Raw genomic sequence first — 17,993 nt, forward strand, 5'->3', positions numbered from 1 at the left:
TTTAGAACGCTGACAATATCAACTCCTAAGAGGCCCGAACCTAGTTTGCATAACTTGCTAAGCAAATTAGACTCAGTGGCCTGTCCATATTAACACCCTCATTTTTGTGTCTGTATTACTTTTCTGTGACTAAATATGAATTTACTCAGACCAGTGGCTATTTTTTATTCATATTAGGGAGGTGGCATTCTTGAGCAAAATATTACAAGGATTTCAACTGCCTTTTCCTGTGGATTAAACAGAAACATATACTCACCAATGCAAGAACGCCTGTTTCATGAACACCAATGTTCAATTACCAGTATATAATTATAACTCTATTTCCTGTATTTTATATTATACTGACTTTTTTGTTCTACTCAGAAAGCTCTTTGAGATTAACGTTCCACATATTTAACTTCAATAAATATTTATGCTAGAATGAGTATGTGCTAAATTTTTTCATTGCCAGAATACTGTTTTTATTAATTATTGTTATGATTAACCAATCTATTCGGAATGGAGGTTCTGAATAAAAAGGCCAAACTGTGATCTAAGCATTTCAGAAACTTTCTGGCATAGAATACTAATTTAGGTATCTGCAAGATTCAAAATTAATAATTTCAGTATGAAAACTTACTTTATTGTCATATGAAAGCTGTAAATATAAATGCTCTTTGTTATCAAATAAAGCAAGATGGTATTCAAGACAAAAAAATGTAAACTACAGGGAAAACAAAATTACAATTCATTTCCAGATTTTACTAAGAAAGAAAAAAGGATTTATCTTTTCAAGTCAGATAGAGTTCTAAATGAGCTAAAAATAATGCTAAACTGCCACTTTAAAAAAATTAATCACCATATTAACTAAAAATCAAAGCCAGACAAAAATTAACATGAAGGTATTCTTACTAAAATGTTAAGCATAACAAAAATGCATTTATATGTACAGAATATAATGGAGATGTCAAAAAGCAGTTAACTTTCCGATTTAAGTTTTTTCCCCAAAATTATATTTGCCTTCATATCTGTTCTAGATGTATTTAAATGGCAGTTTTGAGCCCACACATCAATACCTTTCCTTAAATTCTTCACTCCCCAAAATAAAAAGTGGGGTTAATTGTAATGTTGTCAAAACACATTTCAAAACATTTAGTTTTTCTATGACAATACTCAGAATACTTCCTCAGAATGGCTGACCAATTATGCCATGGAAGTTTACATGGGCTTTTTTGATTTTAATAAGCAAATGTAATTTTATAAAACTGAAATTATGTTTATATACTAGCTCTTCAAAATAATAATAATAATAATAATAGTGGTACTCCAATATCAAGGATCAATTCTTTTCTGCAATCTATAACCAGTTTTGAAGAACTGCAAGCAATGTAATCATCCATTTCCATTTCACTGCAGAGTTTCTTCAAATGTTGCCATAACATCACTCTGAAAATTCATGTCAATGGTGCTTTTCAACTATTAAAAACAACAACAAGGAATTTAGGGAGGGAAAGACACTTAGATTGAAATAAATGTTGCTGGATTCAGTAGAATTGGATTCTGAGCAATAATGCAATTAACTTTTCAACTGTAAAAAGCAAATGTGGGAAAATGACAATAAATTTGTGGGTGCACAATGATTTTAGGATTGAGAGCTATATTTGATTTTCAGTGGCCTGTTGCAAGGTACATTCTTACAAGTAATTGAGGGCAAAGGAAAAGAAACAGCTAAGATCAGACAAAAAAAATGATCCCTCAACTTTCTTCAGCCTCAATTTCTAAGCCAGTTCTTCTGACAATTACATCAATAAAGGTCTGTTGACTTCATTCCAAATAAATGAAGCTTCTCTTTAACTCTTTCATTGTATTAGGGGACCAGCATTCTTTAAGCTGGCATTTTTCAACCTTGGCAGTGGAATGTCTGTGGACTTCAACTCCCAAACTTCCCCAACCAGCATGCTTGGCCGAGGAATTCTGGGAGTTAGAGTCAACACATCTTCAAGCTGCCAAGTTCAAAGAGACCCTGCTTTAGGCTGATAGCGGTGGCTTACCGCTTCTCTTCTTCTACGTTCTTGCTCCAGTTTTCTTGCCAAATTACGATCTATGACATGATTTGGTGCTGGGTGTGATTGCTCTCTTCCAGATCCTGTTATATTTGGAATGGGACAGCCTTCTTTTCCTGCTGTGGGTTTCAAATCCTTTTCTCTACTGTTTCTAAAGAAAAATAATCAACAACTTTTGTATAGGAAGTCAGATATGCAAACTTTACATTTGAATGAAAGACACACAGCGTATCTGTTGCTTACAATCAACAGTGATTTTGTACAGTGATTTACCCATTGTCCCTACAGTGGACGATGGGATGTCTTAAAAATCAGCACACTGGATGCATCCACCACTATATGCCAACTGGATGAAAGCATAACTTTAATGCAAGCTCCCTCACCCTCCCAAAATATCCTGGAAATGGAAATAAAGATGTACTAAACTTTCCTGAATTGCTGAAATAGTAGTGGACAAATATAGAGACATTGCTATTACCCTTGCAGTGAAAAATGTTGTTTGGTATTAGAATTGTGACTACCTGGGCAGAGCAGGCCCTGGGGAGATGCTACCTAGCACCCTTTCCTCAGGAAGGAAACAGGATTACCATGAATAATGATAAACATAAAAAATGCATAATGAATTGATTGTGGGGAGAATGCCTGTTCGTTGTTTTGGGAAGCTAAAACAAAATTAAATATTGTTAAAGCACTTCATCAGTCATCAAATGGTAAGTAATCCAGGAGTAATACTCGGAGAGCAAGGGGAGAACCCCCTAGAGGACAGTTTGGCTCAGCAGCGTAACTCAAGAGTACCGTTGCTTGTCCCCAATTAAAAGTGACAATGTTAAGTATGCATTATTAATGAGTAGTTTGCTTCTTTGAGTCTCACACAAATGCTTGTGTCACTGTCACATTACCCCAGTTGGAGAACAATTCTATGCTAGTAAGGATGATGAGAGTTAATTCTCCTGAAGCCCATTAAATTTCTGAGTCAAAAAATCATAGGATAGGCAATTTATTCTAGTCAAGGAAACTCAGAGGATGAATTAAAAAAAAAAAGAATTGGGGAGAGCAACTCAAGTGCATGGTGACATCAACTCACCAATTCAAAGGGCGCTTAAATGTAAAAGTTTTGGAAAGACCTTTTGTTTTGTCAGTCTTGATTCTGCGGATTCCAGAGGACAGTATGAAAACCTGGTTGGCACTTTTATATTTATCATCAGTGAAGCTGTCCCACATTTTCACCAGCTTGAGTGGTAGTTTCCACAACCATCAATTTGCTTTCTATAAACCCAGTTATATTTAGAAATGGGGCGAATGCCGAATAGGATATTCAACATTTGCTGTTTTACCAGCATGTCCTCTTGCTATTAACTGTAAATATTTTTTTTTACATAAGACTCAGTTTCACAGATCTACAAAACAATGCAGCTGGAAGCTACTTGCTGCAGTCAGTTAATAGACATGCGAAATAGAGCCTTTCAGTTTAATTCTATGGAATTACCAACCTCTCTTTTTCCTGAGGATGTTTTTTCAACTTCTTCTCCGCTTGTTCCAATCGTTTTTTTCGTTCCTTAGCCCACTCACTTTCTCCTTTTTCCAGCGCAACTTTTTGAAACTGTCGGAAGCTTTCGTTGGAGGATTTGACCGAGACTGGAACACTCACCATTTTACCTAAACTTGTCCAAGAATCTGCATGTTTGACTTTTATATCCTGCAATTATAACCAGCAACGTAGTTCTAAACACAAGCAGATAACTGTCTTCCACATCTGACAGGATTCCTCAAAGATAAATAGCAGTAGTTTTTTTTAAAAAAATGCAATTATTATATTCTGATAAATTCAGAGCGTTTCTACATCATCAACCATATTCCTTCGCCAATCTCTAAAGCAGTTGAAGCTAATCTACAATTGTGTTTATTGTAGCTGAACTTGAAGGGCCAAGATCTGCATGAATAGATCAATTTTTTTCTTACTGGCTATTCAATAAGAAAGTGCATAGATCAGCATTCAATGCCTCATCCCCTTACAGCAATATTACTAGTTCACACTGTATGCATTTCCTTGGTAAATCCCTATCCAGATCAAGCTGTAAGATGAAACCACCAAGACATGGTTGCTCCGTTGAAATGGGGATCCTATGGTGGCAGATGGATGTGATTGTTCTCCAGCCATGAGCTGGAAAGAAATTGAAACAACTTACAGCTCCTGGCAAATTGACCTCTCTGGAGGTTCTGCAAAGCTTCAGGGACTTCAGATTAAAATATGACCTTTCTGACATCCTACATATGCTTTATTTGAATCAGAAATAACAAAACAGAGATAATGGTATAAGATCACTCATAACCAAAGAATCCACATCGAAATGCCCTCACTTGACTCTATTTAAAATTAACAACATTGTTTGTAAATATATGAAACAAATCTCCTAGGTGAAGCTTCTTTGAGAAAGGCAGTAATTTAGTTCCACAAAGCAAACAAACCAGGAGAAGATAAGGAGGGACAGAAATAGCCTGCAAGGCTGCACATGCATCCAATGAAGTAATGGCAACTCCTAGTCATCGTGGGCCAGTTTTAGAAGGAAATAAGATTTCCCCCCTCTTACAGATGTTCTCAAACTAAGTATACTGTTAGAGGGAGGCCTTAAAGGGGAAAAAAAAGATTTGACTACTGTGAGGAACATTTCCAAGCCACTGATTTGCATCTTGTGTGTATGTGTGTGTGTATGTGCTGATGTTATAATGTGACAAGTGTTTTCTGCTTGAAATGGAGGCTGACACGGGGCTCCAAAATACAGAGAATGAATTGAGGCCATCGTTGGATGGTCCATGTCTCTCTCTGTTAAGACTGCATTTATTTGTAGACAAAGTGCCCTGCAAATTCTATCATTCTAAAGGACAATATATGAAATCCAGAAGTCTGTTAGAATGATTATCAAATATTTCTGCTGTAATTACTTATTTTATACCTTGCCTTTATTATTTTTATAAACAGATCAAGATGGCAAACATATCTAATACTTCTTCCTTCTCCTGTTTTCCTCACAACCACCACAGCCCTGTGAGGTGAGCTGGGCAAAGAGACCATGACTGGCCCAAAGTCAACCAGCTGACTTTCATGCCCGAGATAGGATTAGAACTCAGTGTGTCCTGGTTTCTAGTCTGGTGCTTTAACCACTAGACCAAATTGGCTCAATGTATATACCGTATATCAATATATATCTAGAGTTATAGTAATATATATTAGTATATACCATTGATATATTGATCCATATCATTACACTTATTGATATATATGAGTGTAAATCAGAGCAACTTGCCATCAACTTATTTTTCAGACTTCAGCTGAAGCATGCAATTGCTTTCAGGTTTATTACGGTACTTTTATTGTTAGTTCTTTCCCCTAAAATATGCTTTCTTCCCTTGTTTTTTTTAAAATTACAAAATCCAAACTGTATTGCTGTTGCATTGATTCACTTCATTAATTGTTCCTTCCTTCCCACCTTGATTTGAATTGCAATATTTATCACTTGAATTGCAATTGTAATATCAATTTGTTTAGGATTGTTTAGGATCGATTGATGAAGAAAAAGTAAGATTTTTTAAGGGCCTTACTTAGACTCTGCTTTGTTATGGCTTGTGGATCTGTAATTGTTTTAGCAGAGACAAGACATTATTAAAAGAAGTTTCTTTGTTTATTTTATTAACTAAATTCAAACTTAAAAATACAATAAAAATGCAACTTGTCTTGCTTTCAGGAATACAAATTTATCAATAACACGGTGAGAAACAAAATGTGCAGTTGTGGGGTGGGGGCTAGAGGTAGAGCTCTTGCCTCACTATCAGGAGGCTGTGAGTTCAATCCTAGGTAGAGGCAGATATTTCTCTCTCTGGGCACACTGAGAATATATCTGCTGAACAAAACACTACATTGGCAACAGGAAGGGCATCCAGCCATTAAAACACTATGCTAGCTCCATTCAGTTGCCCAGACTCCACCCCACAAGGGATTATGGGTTTGCTAAGTGAAGGTGATGACTATGAGAAGCAAAAAGCAACTAAATGCATAATTATCAGAATAAAGTTTATAATCAAAGTTGTAGGGAACTTTTTTTTAAAAAAAATGGATTTCTCATTTCTCAATAAATATAGAGGAATCACGCTGCTGCTGAATAGTACAGTATCAGCTGACACTACTATTTTAATTATATTCACTGTGACTAGTAATAAAACAACTCAGCAGAGTCAAAGAAAGTTCTGCATAGATGTGCTTTGGGAGATAAATATACCTATACATCCTACCATTTCTCTTTGGGAAGAGCAAAAAGAAATGAAAGACAGAAAATAAGAGAAAATGAATTCTAACTAGATGAAACAACAACTGATACACAATGAGTTTGCCAGTGTGACGTTTTTGTTGGCTACAAAATATAATTTGTGGAGAGCCATTGTGCATCGGTCCAAACCAGCTTGATGGAGATAATTGTTTGTGGCTGAGAACAACTATCTCCATCAAAATGTAAAGCATTCCCAAGATCATGCTAATCATGTCTTAGAATGCTGTCTGCACCTGTATGGTATGCTCTGGGCATTATTAAACATGCCTTCCGATCAGCTGAAGAAGCAAACTGAGATTGTACATCCTCCAGATCTCTTAGCAGCAGTGCTCAACTATGTCCATCATTTGTTCCTGCTGCAGTGATGAAGTTTAGAGTTGCAGGAAGCCCAGGTTTAGGGTGAAGGAAAGTGCTTGGTGACAACGTCAACTGACTAGAAAGGGTGGAGTAGATTCTATTTGTTATTTATGTGGCCCTATCTGGTAATGTGAGCAATGCAGTAATGAGAGCCAATATGGTCTCATGTTGGGGACACCTGGCTAGAACTCTGAGTTCTAGTCCTGCTGCCTTCGGCATGAAAGCCTGCTGGGTGACTTTGAGCCAGTCACTCTCTCTCAGCCCAACTCACCTCACAGGGTGGGTATTGTGGGGAAAAACAGAAGGAGGAACTCAGCGCCTTGAGTGATGTGTAAAAATAACAAAGGCAGAAAATAAAACAAAATAAAAATAAATGTCCAAAGATATTGCAGAAAATAGCACGTTTACCTTTATTAGAGGCATCTGAGGCTTAGCTTCTCTCTTTTTTTTATCTTCACAGTTATCAGAGCAGTTTTCTGTAACAGTCGCACCTGCAGATTCTGTCATCCTTGGTCGCCAATGGCCATCTGGGAAGCTAGCCTTCATGCCTGGAATTCAAGCCAGAGGAGAGACAGAGTGAGCTTTCAAAAGGGCAAAGATGTACTCCATTAGTTTTTGTTATTAGAGAGAGCTCTTCATTCGAGTGCTATCAATTTCAGCATTCTTGTCTGTTTAAATTACAGGGTATATTTCCATTTGACAGACTTGGGAAGCTTTGTTTATCCCTTCTTTACTTGGCATAGTTTCCAAGTAAGCCAAAGAATAAAAATGCCCTATGTGACTACAGCTTTCTGTTTTCAGATGCCTTCTGAGTGTAGAAGGTGCACATTTTCCCCCTACTCCCTTAACACGGACCATTGTAATGGTCTTTCCTGGCTCCCCAAGGAAGGAAAAGCCTGGAACCTTATATTTAATATAAAGCTCTCCGTGACAACTGCTACCAGTTTCTCCCCTAAGAATAAGCCATCCCCTACATCTAGTGATGCTACAAATTTTAATATTGTTTTGCTTTCCTTGTCTAAAGGAACAAAGAGCAACATGTGAAGTGATAAAGCCCTTGAAAAGTATTGTTTTGCTGCGAAACAATGGCGCTATTTTAAATCAAGTTGCACTGATATGCACATAAATCCAAGGTAATCAATAGAAAATCCTAAAAATAAAATTAGTAGCAGCTCTATGCTTCTTAACCATTCCAATTATATTTCATTCTAAGTAGGCACATTTTGAGGGCAGTGGTGGGATTCCGTAACTAAGAGTGGTTAACAAACAATGCAGAGTTACTGCTTCGTAGTTTTAATGCACAATGGTCTTAACATTCTTCTTCTTAAATCAACTCACTGGTATATCCCTGAGGCTATAGAATATATATCTGGATATTTCCACATAGCACTGAATCCCACTCTTATTTCTTTTTGTTCATAATTCTTGTAGATTATCAATTTTAGCTAACAATTGGGAGATAAACCAGAAAAACCCAAGTTTCTTGGATTCCCACGATGAGTCAGAAATATTTAGGGTACTTCCATAGGGGCTTGAACACTCAGCCCCAACCTGTTCATTCTCACCCTATCAGCCAATCAGAAGCTGAACCAATGGCAGACTGCGTTAAGACATAGCACCCCTATTTTTTTCTTTCAAAATGCTCCAGCTCTACAGAACTTCCATTTCCCCCCTCTGCAGGAACTGACCTCCAGCCCTGCACCTTTTCTCTCCCCCAGAGTGGGGATACTTGATTCTGCCCCCACCTGCATATCCTTTGTCTGCCTGTAAAATCATGCCCTACATTTTGAAATTGGGCAGGTACGATGTAGTCATGGTTGAGCTTCCTATTGTTTTGGGAGAGTGGTAATGGTGATATAAAACCACACTTAATATGTTTGGTCTTTGTTTGTAATAAACACTGATTTGGCTTGATACTTAATATGTGATGTTAATATTGGTAGCTGATACATACTTTGCTCCTGGTCAGTTGGTGTTATTTTGGCAACTCCCATAGAGGATTTAACCTGGAGAGCAGATGGAAGCCGCTGATGCAATATTGATGGTTTCAGAATATCTTTCCTGTTGTCCAAAGGGTTATTTGAAGAGGAAGAACAAGGTACCTATAGGAAAGTTGTAAAGTCTTAAAGGAACTATCACAATTGTAGAGGTCATCCATCCTATAATGGTTTTGCCTACAGATGGAGAGGCTGACATGCCTTTTTGTATTCCCTCTGGCCATCCCTACCCATTTATGTAGGGTAAGCTTCATTCATGGATGAAACAAATAGAAACTTAAGGTTGAAATGCTTAGAGATGGTGTAATGCTACTTATTTTCATGACTCCTGGAAACCAAGTTTTTGAAATACAAAGGGATTTTTATCTCTGTCTCTAACCTTCCTACTCCAAAACCCCCCGTGTTGGGTCAGGGCACTTCCTTCTAATGCAGAAGAAAACAAACGAATAAAATTTCTTTCTAATCAAGTAACTTTTAGTAACTCATCATAATTAATTGGGTTAAGGGAAATTCTGGCTCAGACCTGGCATTTACCAAGGGTGAAATTCAGCAGGTTCTGACAGGTTCTGGAGAACTGGTAGTGGAAATTTTGAGTAGTTCGGAGAACTGGCAAATACCACCTCTGACTGTTCCCAGAGGGGTGGGAATGGGGATTTTGCAGTATTCTTCCCCTGGAGTGGGGTGGGAATGGAGATTCTGCAATATCCTTCCCCTGCCATGCACACAGAACCAGTAGTAAAAAAAATTGAATTTCACCACTGGTATTAACCCATGTGTGAAGATACAGCAACTCTGCCCACCAAAACTATCCTCCTTTAAACGTCTTCCATAAAGGCTAATCACTGAAAATATCAAGTCACTGAAAAGGTGTTTTATGTATGTGTATAATTATATGTATATGTATACGAAATATATAATATACTTTAAATAAAGAGCCACTTTCATTTCCCAAGGTTATCAGTGATATCCACCTCTGAAAGCTTGTAAGAAGGGTTGTGAGAAGCCTGGGTTGCCAATGCATCACTCTGAGTTGTCTCTTGAACTGGTTTGCAGTGCAGGGGTGACACAACGGCGACTATACCTGCAAGAAGGAAGGGAAACACATAGAACGACGCCCGTCCCATCTTGCATCTCTTCACCCTGACAGCTTCAATTATAACGTGACAAACTCATAACTCTGCATTGCTCCAAGTCAATTAATGCTTTTGAGTTTGATGACCCCATGTGCAGGACCTCTTTTAACTGCCTCGTCCCAATCCCAGAGGTTTCATTTGAGAAGGAGAGGACAGAGCTATATGAAACATGTCTCCAAGAAGGGAGGCACATAAAAATCCACACAACGTACCCCATTTGCTGATACATAAAGTAACTGTGCACATCTAAGAGCTTCAGGAAGAAACTGAGAAGAAGTGTGGGGCAGGGAGGGGAAATCCATCCAAATATTTTCCAAAATAACAGTGGTTTTTGGATGGCAGGCCTGCAAAGAGCTGAAACAAGTTTCAGATAGATTGTGAATAAAACACAATCCGTTGGATGCATGGGGGCACATGTGGCTTCCTTCCATCAGCTGTTTGAACATGGGATATCTTTGGGGATAGGACTTTCCCTTTCTCTTGGAAAAACAGCAACAACATTGTACATTTGTTGTATGTATGTATGTATGTATGTATGTATGTATGTATGTATGTATGTATGTATGTATTGTGTCACAACCCCTGGTATGCCCAAACATGGGAGCAAACTGCTTCCCTTTTCTGTCTATCGGCTCACTCCAGGAGACCATCCAGACAGAAAACCACATTTTTAATGTTGCCTTTGTTATATTTGTGTTGTATTTATCAGCACAAATACAACACAAATATATATTCTATATCTATATCTATATCTATATCTATATCTATATCTATATCTATATCTATATCTATATCTATATCTATATCTATATCTATATCTATCTATCATCTATCTATCTATCTATCTATCTATCTATCTATCTATCTATCTATCTATCTATCTATCTATCTATACTGAATATTTGCATATATTTACTTTAAAAGTATGTAAGTACTGTGTCTGAGTGGCATACCCACTTTTCCCCTTAATTTAAAAGGCACTTTATAACATTTATTTTAAAGCATATGCTTCTGTTTTGCTGGTCCATGTTGTTGATTCTGGCAAATGTTCCAAAGATGCTTGTAAGTCTCCAGTGAGCTCTCAGTCAAAAAACCAGCAGATCCATTGTGATACCTGCCCTTCTCAAAGAAGCAGGAGCAGAATTTTAATATCACTTTTCCACTTTCTCAGTGAACAAAATACGCATTTTGAGCAGCTCTGAAAAACCAGTTGAGTGCATCCTACTGGTGCATGAGAATTCCTGGAAAACATTTTACCTGAAGGAGAAACAATGCTTTGTTCTCGTAGTTTAAGAGGACTGAGCTGCAAAGGCCGAGAGCAAGGCAGTAACTGGTAAGAGGCCCTGGCTTGGGTTGCTCTTTGGGGCAGCTTGCTAAGAGGTGAAGGGTTCCATATTTGAGGAACAACATTGCAGGACATCTCTGGATGATGCAGTTGGATCTGATGTGGAAGGAATGAAAATCATTATACATATTTGGTGAATCTTTTATGCCAAGGGTTCTATGTAAAAACTGGTCTTTCAGTGAGAGCGAAATCTGAAGGAACAGGAGCAGCGGAGAAGCCCAAAATGAAAGAATTTAGGGCTCAAAAAATGAAAAAAAGTTTACCTTAAGCTGTTCTCTGCAAAACAAATCCTTTTCCCCATTTCCATTATCTGTTGTGTATGCTTCTGTAAAAAGATGGCAAAAGCCAGTTTATAGCATGCATATATTTCGCTATCAGACATTGTATTCGTTGTAAAGCCTTATTATTCCATAATTCTATCATGTGTAGCACTTCCAACAAGGTTTTTCTAAGATGTAATTGGGCACTTCTCACAATTCCATCAATTTGTTTCCCACATTTTGCACATCTCCTCAAAGCTCTGGTTCAGATAACTGAAGACATAGCTGACTTCTACGTTGCAGTGAAGAAACTATATAGGGATTCCTGATACATCTAACATCATTGGAAGAGAATATTTGTAGCTGAGGGTTGAACTCGGGGGTCTCTGAGCTTGGTGGTTGATATTATTACCTAGTTGAGTAATGAAACATCTGCAATGAAACAACCATGCTCAGACACCCCCAAGAATTCTACCCCCAATGTCTTCACAAATTGTATTACCAATCCCGTTTGTTCCTTTTACAACAGCACAACTATAGGACCAATATTGTGGACTTCTCCCTAGAGAAATTGAAGCAGCAGTTTGACTAAAAGTTGCCATTAATACCAAATAAGCCCACAACGATCCATTGATGAATTGGAAAATTCACAAGAAGGAAATTTGTCCAAGGCCTCACAAATCTATAATGAAAGTTTAATACACACAGCCCTGTAGGAGGAAAATTAAATTAATCCACTTAAATATTAATCAGCAGTGTGCTGCAACCATCAAAAGAGCTAACACAGTCTTAGGCTGCAGAAACAGAGGGATAGAATCAAGATCATGTTAAATGTTAGCACCACTTTATAATGCCTTGGTACACCCACACTTGGAATATTGTATCCACTTTTGGTCACCACAATATAAAAAAGATGTTGAGATTCTAGAAAGAGTGCAGAAAAGAGCAATGAAAATGATTAGGGAGACTAAAACATAGAAAAATGGTTGCAAGAATTGGGTATATCTAGTCTAATGAAAAGAAGGACTAGAGATGATGTGACAGCAATGTACCAATACTTGAGGGGCTGTCACGAAGAAGAAGAAGAAGAAGAAGAAGAAGAAGAAGAAGAAGAAGAAGAAGAAGAAGAAGAAGAAGAAGAAGAAGAAGAAGAAGAAGAAGAAGAAGAAGAGGCGGCGGCAATGTATTCTTTATAGCACTTAAAGATAGGACAAGAAACAATGGATGACAAATAGACACACACATTGATTTTTTCACCCCTCTTTCTCAGCACTATGGTGGTGGTCTCGCCCTTCTTCAATCTCAGATCCTCTACCAGAGGCTGGTCATTTGAGAGTCCTGTGCAGAATCTTAGCTGATCCTAGCACTTTAGTGTTTTGGACAGAGAGCTTTGATGTTCCTTAGATTATATATATACTATTATATATTATAATGTTATATGTTTGTGAGTATATACAGTATGTGTGTGTGTGAAGTAAATCAGGACTTTAGCTTTCTAGGTCAAAGATAATATATTTTACAGGAAGTCTGCCAGAAGCATTCTATGTGAAAAATCTTAATAAAAACCTGATTCTGAATTGCTGCTGTCAGATGAACTGGAATCATTGCTGGTGCTTTCAGACACAGAGGAGGTATTGCTGCTGCTGCTGCTGCTTTCACTTAGTCGACTAGGCCTTCCGTAGATTTTTGATTCAGCATGTTTTCCAGCTGTAAGACACAGAGAACTTAAAGTTAAAGGAGACAAAAAGTACAATACAATACAATACAATAGTAGAGTTGGAAGGGACCTATACCATTTCAGACAGATGGCTATCCAACATCTTCTTAAAGACTTCCAGTGTTGGGGCATTCACAACTTCTGGAGGCAAGCTGTTCCACTGATGAATTGTTCTAACTGTCAGGAAATTTCTCCTCAGTTCTAAGTTGCTTCTCTCCTTGATTAGTTTCCACCCATTGCTTCTTGTTCTACCCTCAGGTGCCTTGGAGAATAGTTGGACTCCCTCTTCTTTGTGGCAACCCCTGAGATATTGGAACACTGCTATCATATCTCCCCTAGTCCTTCTTTCTCTTAAGCTAAACATGCCCAGAGAAGATACAGAGAAGATAAACTAATATGATTAAAGGCCTGTGGACTAAAACATATGAAGAACGGTTGCAGGAATTGGGTATGTCTAGTCGAGAAAAATGAAGGAGCAGAAGTGACACGATAGCAGTATTCCAGTATTTGAGATGCTGCCACAAAGAAGAGGGGATCAAATTATTTTCCAAAGTACCACGGGCAGGAGAAGAAACAATGGATGGAAACGAATCAAGGAGAGAAGCAACCAGGAATTAAGGAGAAGCTTCCTAACAGTGAGAGCGAATAACTAATGGAATGACTTCCCTTCAGAAGTTGTGGGTGCTTCATCACTGGAGGCTTTTAAGAAAAGACTGGACAGCTACTTGTCTGAAATGGTATAGGGCAGGGGTGTCCAAACTTGGGAACTTTAAGACTTGTGGACTTCAACTCCCAGAATTCCCCAGCCAGCATGGCTGGCTGGGGAATTCTGGGAGTTGAAGTCCACAAGCCTTAAAGTTCCCAAGTTTGGACACCCCTGGTATAGGGTCTCCTCCTTGATCAGGGAGTTGGGACTAGAAGAACTCCAAGGTGCCTTCTAGCTCTATTCTGATTTATTAATAAAGTTGCTGTGTTGGGAATAACGAGCAACATTTAAACAAAAGCAACTGATATGGAGTTAACTGGCATTATTAAGCTAATAATGTTTGCCACAGAACAGAACACCAATTCATCTGGCCCATTTCAGAAAAGTATAAATACTGGATAAAGTGCAAGGCGATGATCAAGATCCCCACACCATTCTTTCATCAGGGAGGGCTCACTTACATTTTGCATTTTGCTTGACTGAGCAAAGCAGGCCGCTGACATTCAGCAACCTCTGAGCTTGTGGCTTCTCTAAAGTAAATTGGTCTTTGGGGTTTTTTGCTAGATACAAAAGGAAGAGGAAGGAAATCAGAAACAACATCCAAGCAGTTATCTAGAAACAAAAACCATACAATTTCCCCTCCCCCTTTAAAGGCATGTTGTATAACACACCATAATGTTTCTTGGGCCTTTTTCTCAAGCAAGTCATGACATATTTCTCCAGTGCCCGTAACGTTGAAGCTTGGAGAGCTTCAAAGTCTATTTCAATTTCTTCAAGATTTGAATGTCTCAGTGATGGTTCCCTTGACTGAATAATATAGACCACTCTGCCAAGCTTCTCCCCTGGGAGTTTATTTATGTCTAGGCTTAATTGCCTCTTTTCATCATAAGTCATTGGCTTGGCAGTATCCTCATCCTCAGTCTTGAGTCCTGCAAGTTCTTCTTGCTGTTGGCTTTTCTTGGAATGACTGCAAGAGAAAGAATAAACAATCATTAACTCTGGGACCAGCTGCTTTGAGTACAAATTCATGCCAACAACCAGCCTTACAGGTTCAAAGCCATTTTTTTCTTCAGCTGCTTCATTTTTCTGCTTTTCTGAATCGTGGGCTGGATTCTTGCTTTGCTTTTCCTTTTTCCTTTCTTAAATTTTCCTTTCTTCTTCAATCTGGGCACGGTTGTTTTAGCCAAAGCTTGCAATTGCTGGTGAACAGCTTTAAGCTAGAGAGAGGAACAGAAAGAGGAACATGAATAAAAAAACTGATCTGTTCATAGTTGCAGTGTTCTGTGAGATTTCCTGAGAGTGCTCTAACCTGAGCAATTAGTGAAATAACTTTTAGTGTATCAAAGGTGCTTTTTCAAAAGACAACTGAACTTTGTTTTCCTTGAAGACGTTTGGCTTCTCATCCAAGAAACTTCTTCATGAACTGAAGAAGTTTCCTGGATGAGAAACGAAACGTCTTCACAGTAAACAAAGTTCAGTTGCGTTTTGAAAAAGAACCTTTGGGACAACCATGACCTGCATGACTAAAAATCTGCATAGAAATGTGTACTGTACTACTATGTAAACTATAAAGAAAACAGGTGTATTTAGAATTTACACTATAGGTGATTACATTGCAGGTAGTCTTAGTTTCACGTCTACCCAATTCAGTGACTATTCAAAATTCTGACAGCGAATAAGGGATACTTGGGACCAGTCCTGGTAGTTACAGTGTCCCCATGGTCATGTGTTTGAAATTTGGGCACTTGGCAATGGCTTGCAATTGCATCAAGTGTCCTGCAGTCATGTGATTGCAATTGATGACTTTTTTTTACTCCTCCCTCTTCTCCTTTCTAGACTGGTGTGTTAGCCACAGACCAAATTGTTCCACTTAGGAAGGTGAGAGAATGACTAATTGTGAGTAAAAGGCAAAGAGAGAGCGCATAAGGCTTCCCTTTTAACCTATGTTCCTTATTGTTATGGCTGCCTGCAACTTAGATTCAAGTGAAGTTGGCACAGAGCTGCCAAGGAACTGGTTGGGTTTAGATAGACTCAAAAATTTAAGATGTCAGTAAGTAAGTAAGTAAGTAAGTTTTTCTGCATAGCAACTGAGCTTGAACACTATTGCCAAAGGAAGCATTGAACTGTATTGCTTTTTTAAAGGTTGGCTTGGATAAGGAAAAGGCTGGGTAATCCTTCAGAGACCAAGGTTCCAGCCTTTTGAGTTCACTAGTTGCGTCAGGCAGTTTTTGCACTTGAAGAAAGCTGTGCATCTTTTAAATAAACAGTAAAGTAGAGCTGTTTCTGCTTCTGAATGCAGGAATGCAAATCTGTGCTACATTCCTGCGTATCTCAAAGTGACTTGGGTCTTATTGGTTCTAAAATAGTGAGAGGAATCACTGGTATAGCATTGATAGTAAACTTGGTTAAAGGGTTTTCAATAGATAGCATTCAATAGATGGTAGATAAGAAACTGCTAGGATGTATGGCTGAGAATCCTTTACCCCGCCCTTTTTGGGTAAAGTTTCCTAAATTTTGGACTAGACATTTTGGGGGGAGGGGGGGAAACCCAGGGTTATTCAAAAGAGCCATAGATTAAAATTGAATGCTAGTAGGGAAGCTTAGAAAAGAATCAAGAAGGCTAGTGGGTATTTTCTTCAAATTGTTCCTCTTATTTGCTTCACTAGCCTGCAGTCCAAGAATACTGAGATGATCCCATATAGTGTGGACCAAACCTTTCATCTCTTCGTTTCCCATTTCTAGTTTTTCTCTTAGAAAGGAATGTTCAGTAATATTTAGGAACTAACACAGTTTCTATGAACAAACAGATGGTGTGCGGGGGAAATACGGCTCTTGTTTAGCTGGAGAGCAACTTGAAGTATTATGAAACATGTATAGACTTTTTTTAAAGGGAAAAATTTAACATCTTGCTGGAGAGAAATGCCCAAAGTGATATTTGCTGCCAAAGAGAATAGCAGGTATCGAAGCAAAGAAAAGGTTTGTTTCAATAGCTACAGCATTTTCTATCTTGGCACCTTCCTCTTAATTATGTCTCCTTGCCAGCATGAAAGGTTAGCACAGAACATAATTGTTTACTAATAAATATTTCCGCTGGAATGAGCCCAAGTAAAGCATTTACTTAAATAAATGTTATTTAAAAACACCTGAACACTCCTTTTGTTTTCCTTCGGTGCGTTGATGTGCAAGGTAAGGTTCTGAAAATAGCAAAGAAGATGACCTTGACGGAAATATAGAAGATCTGTTACCAAAGCAGTGAGGTGTGAAACAAACCTTAAGTCCACAATCACCTCTCTAATTCATAGGAGTATAAGAAGGGGCTTCCAAGTTACTGTAGCCACTCTCAATAAAAGTAGATTTCAGCCTTCCTGTAGGGTTGATTTTCTGCTCTTATATACCTGATTAGGCTTATAATTCATGAGGATTAAGTAAGCAAAGCTGTAGTATAATGAGTGAAGTGGCCCTAGTTACATCTTGCTGACTTTTTAAAAAGCTCATGCTATACATGATTATGCAATAGACGAGTGATCTCATTGTGTTGTGAAATTGCGTAAGAAATGCATAATTTTTTCTCACAAAGTAGGAATGAAAATACAGAAATGCCTTGTTTTCTATAATAAGACAATGTTAATGTCATTAAATATCTAGTTAATTTCTTATCTCCTATTAGCTGTGTTCGATAAGGAAGTTATTTCAACACAGTTCTTTCTCCCTTCTTACACATTTTTTCTCCCCTTACACCACCCATGATCCCATCTTTTTCACTAACCACAAATGGAAGCAAAATATAGCCATGTGGAACTGTGGGAAGAATGTATAAATGTATATAATTATGTTAGAAATATTGGATAGGGAATCATATATGTTAACTAATCCAGGTCTCCAAAAAAAGTGTCTTATTAAACACTTATTTCAAATTGTAAACACACACAAGCAGGCACACAAAACTCAATAAACACAATATAAATGCAATTATAATGCTCACAGTTCAAACAAAGAGACTCAATCTACCTCACTTGATTTAATCAACCTCTTCTCCAGGGTCAACACATGCACACACCCACACACCTCATGTGTCACACACTAGAACCAGCATGCCCATCAAGCCCACACAAAGGAC

General features: G+C 38.1%; 1 protein-coding gene across 2 annotated transcripts in view; it reads right to left on the reverse strand.

Annotated features, from left to right (window-relative positions):
- Positions 1–600: 600 nt before the first annotated feature.
- BRDT (bromodomain testis associated) overlaps positions 601–17,993 on the reverse strand; it is a 53,713-nt gene continuing 36,320 nt past the window's right edge. For both annotated transcript variants that reach the window (XM_081949300.1, XM_081949299.1), the window contains exons 9-20: positions 14,924–15,093; positions 14,548–14,843; positions 14,338–14,436; positions 13,020–13,160; positions 11,457–11,518; positions 11,106–11,289; positions 9,687–9,796; positions 8,673–8,820; positions 7,127–7,266; positions 3,533–3,738; positions 2,031–2,193; positions 601–1,455 (exon numbers count right to left, since the gene is read on the reverse strand). In XM_081949300.1, coding sequence (XP_081805426.1) covers positions 1,387–1,455; positions 2,031–2,193; positions 3,533–3,738; positions 7,127–7,266; positions 8,673–8,820; positions 9,687–9,796; positions 11,106–11,289; positions 11,457–11,518; positions 13,020–13,160; positions 14,338–14,436; positions 14,548–14,843; positions 14,924–15,093 — 1,788 coding nt within the window. In that variant the 3' untranslated portion in view covers positions 601–1,386. The remainder of the gene's footprint in view (positions 1,456–2,030; positions 2,194–3,532; positions 3,739–7,126; positions 7,267–8,672; positions 8,821–9,686; positions 9,797–11,105; positions 11,290–11,456; positions 11,519–13,019; positions 13,161–14,337; positions 14,437–14,547; positions 14,844–14,923; positions 15,094–17,993) is intronic.

Source organism: Natrix helvetica (assembly GCF_964273705.1).
Source record: "Natrix helvetica genome assembly, chromosome: 3".
Lineage (NCBI taxonomy): Eukaryota > Metazoa > Chordata > Lepidosauria > Squamata > Natricidae > Natrix > Natrix helvetica.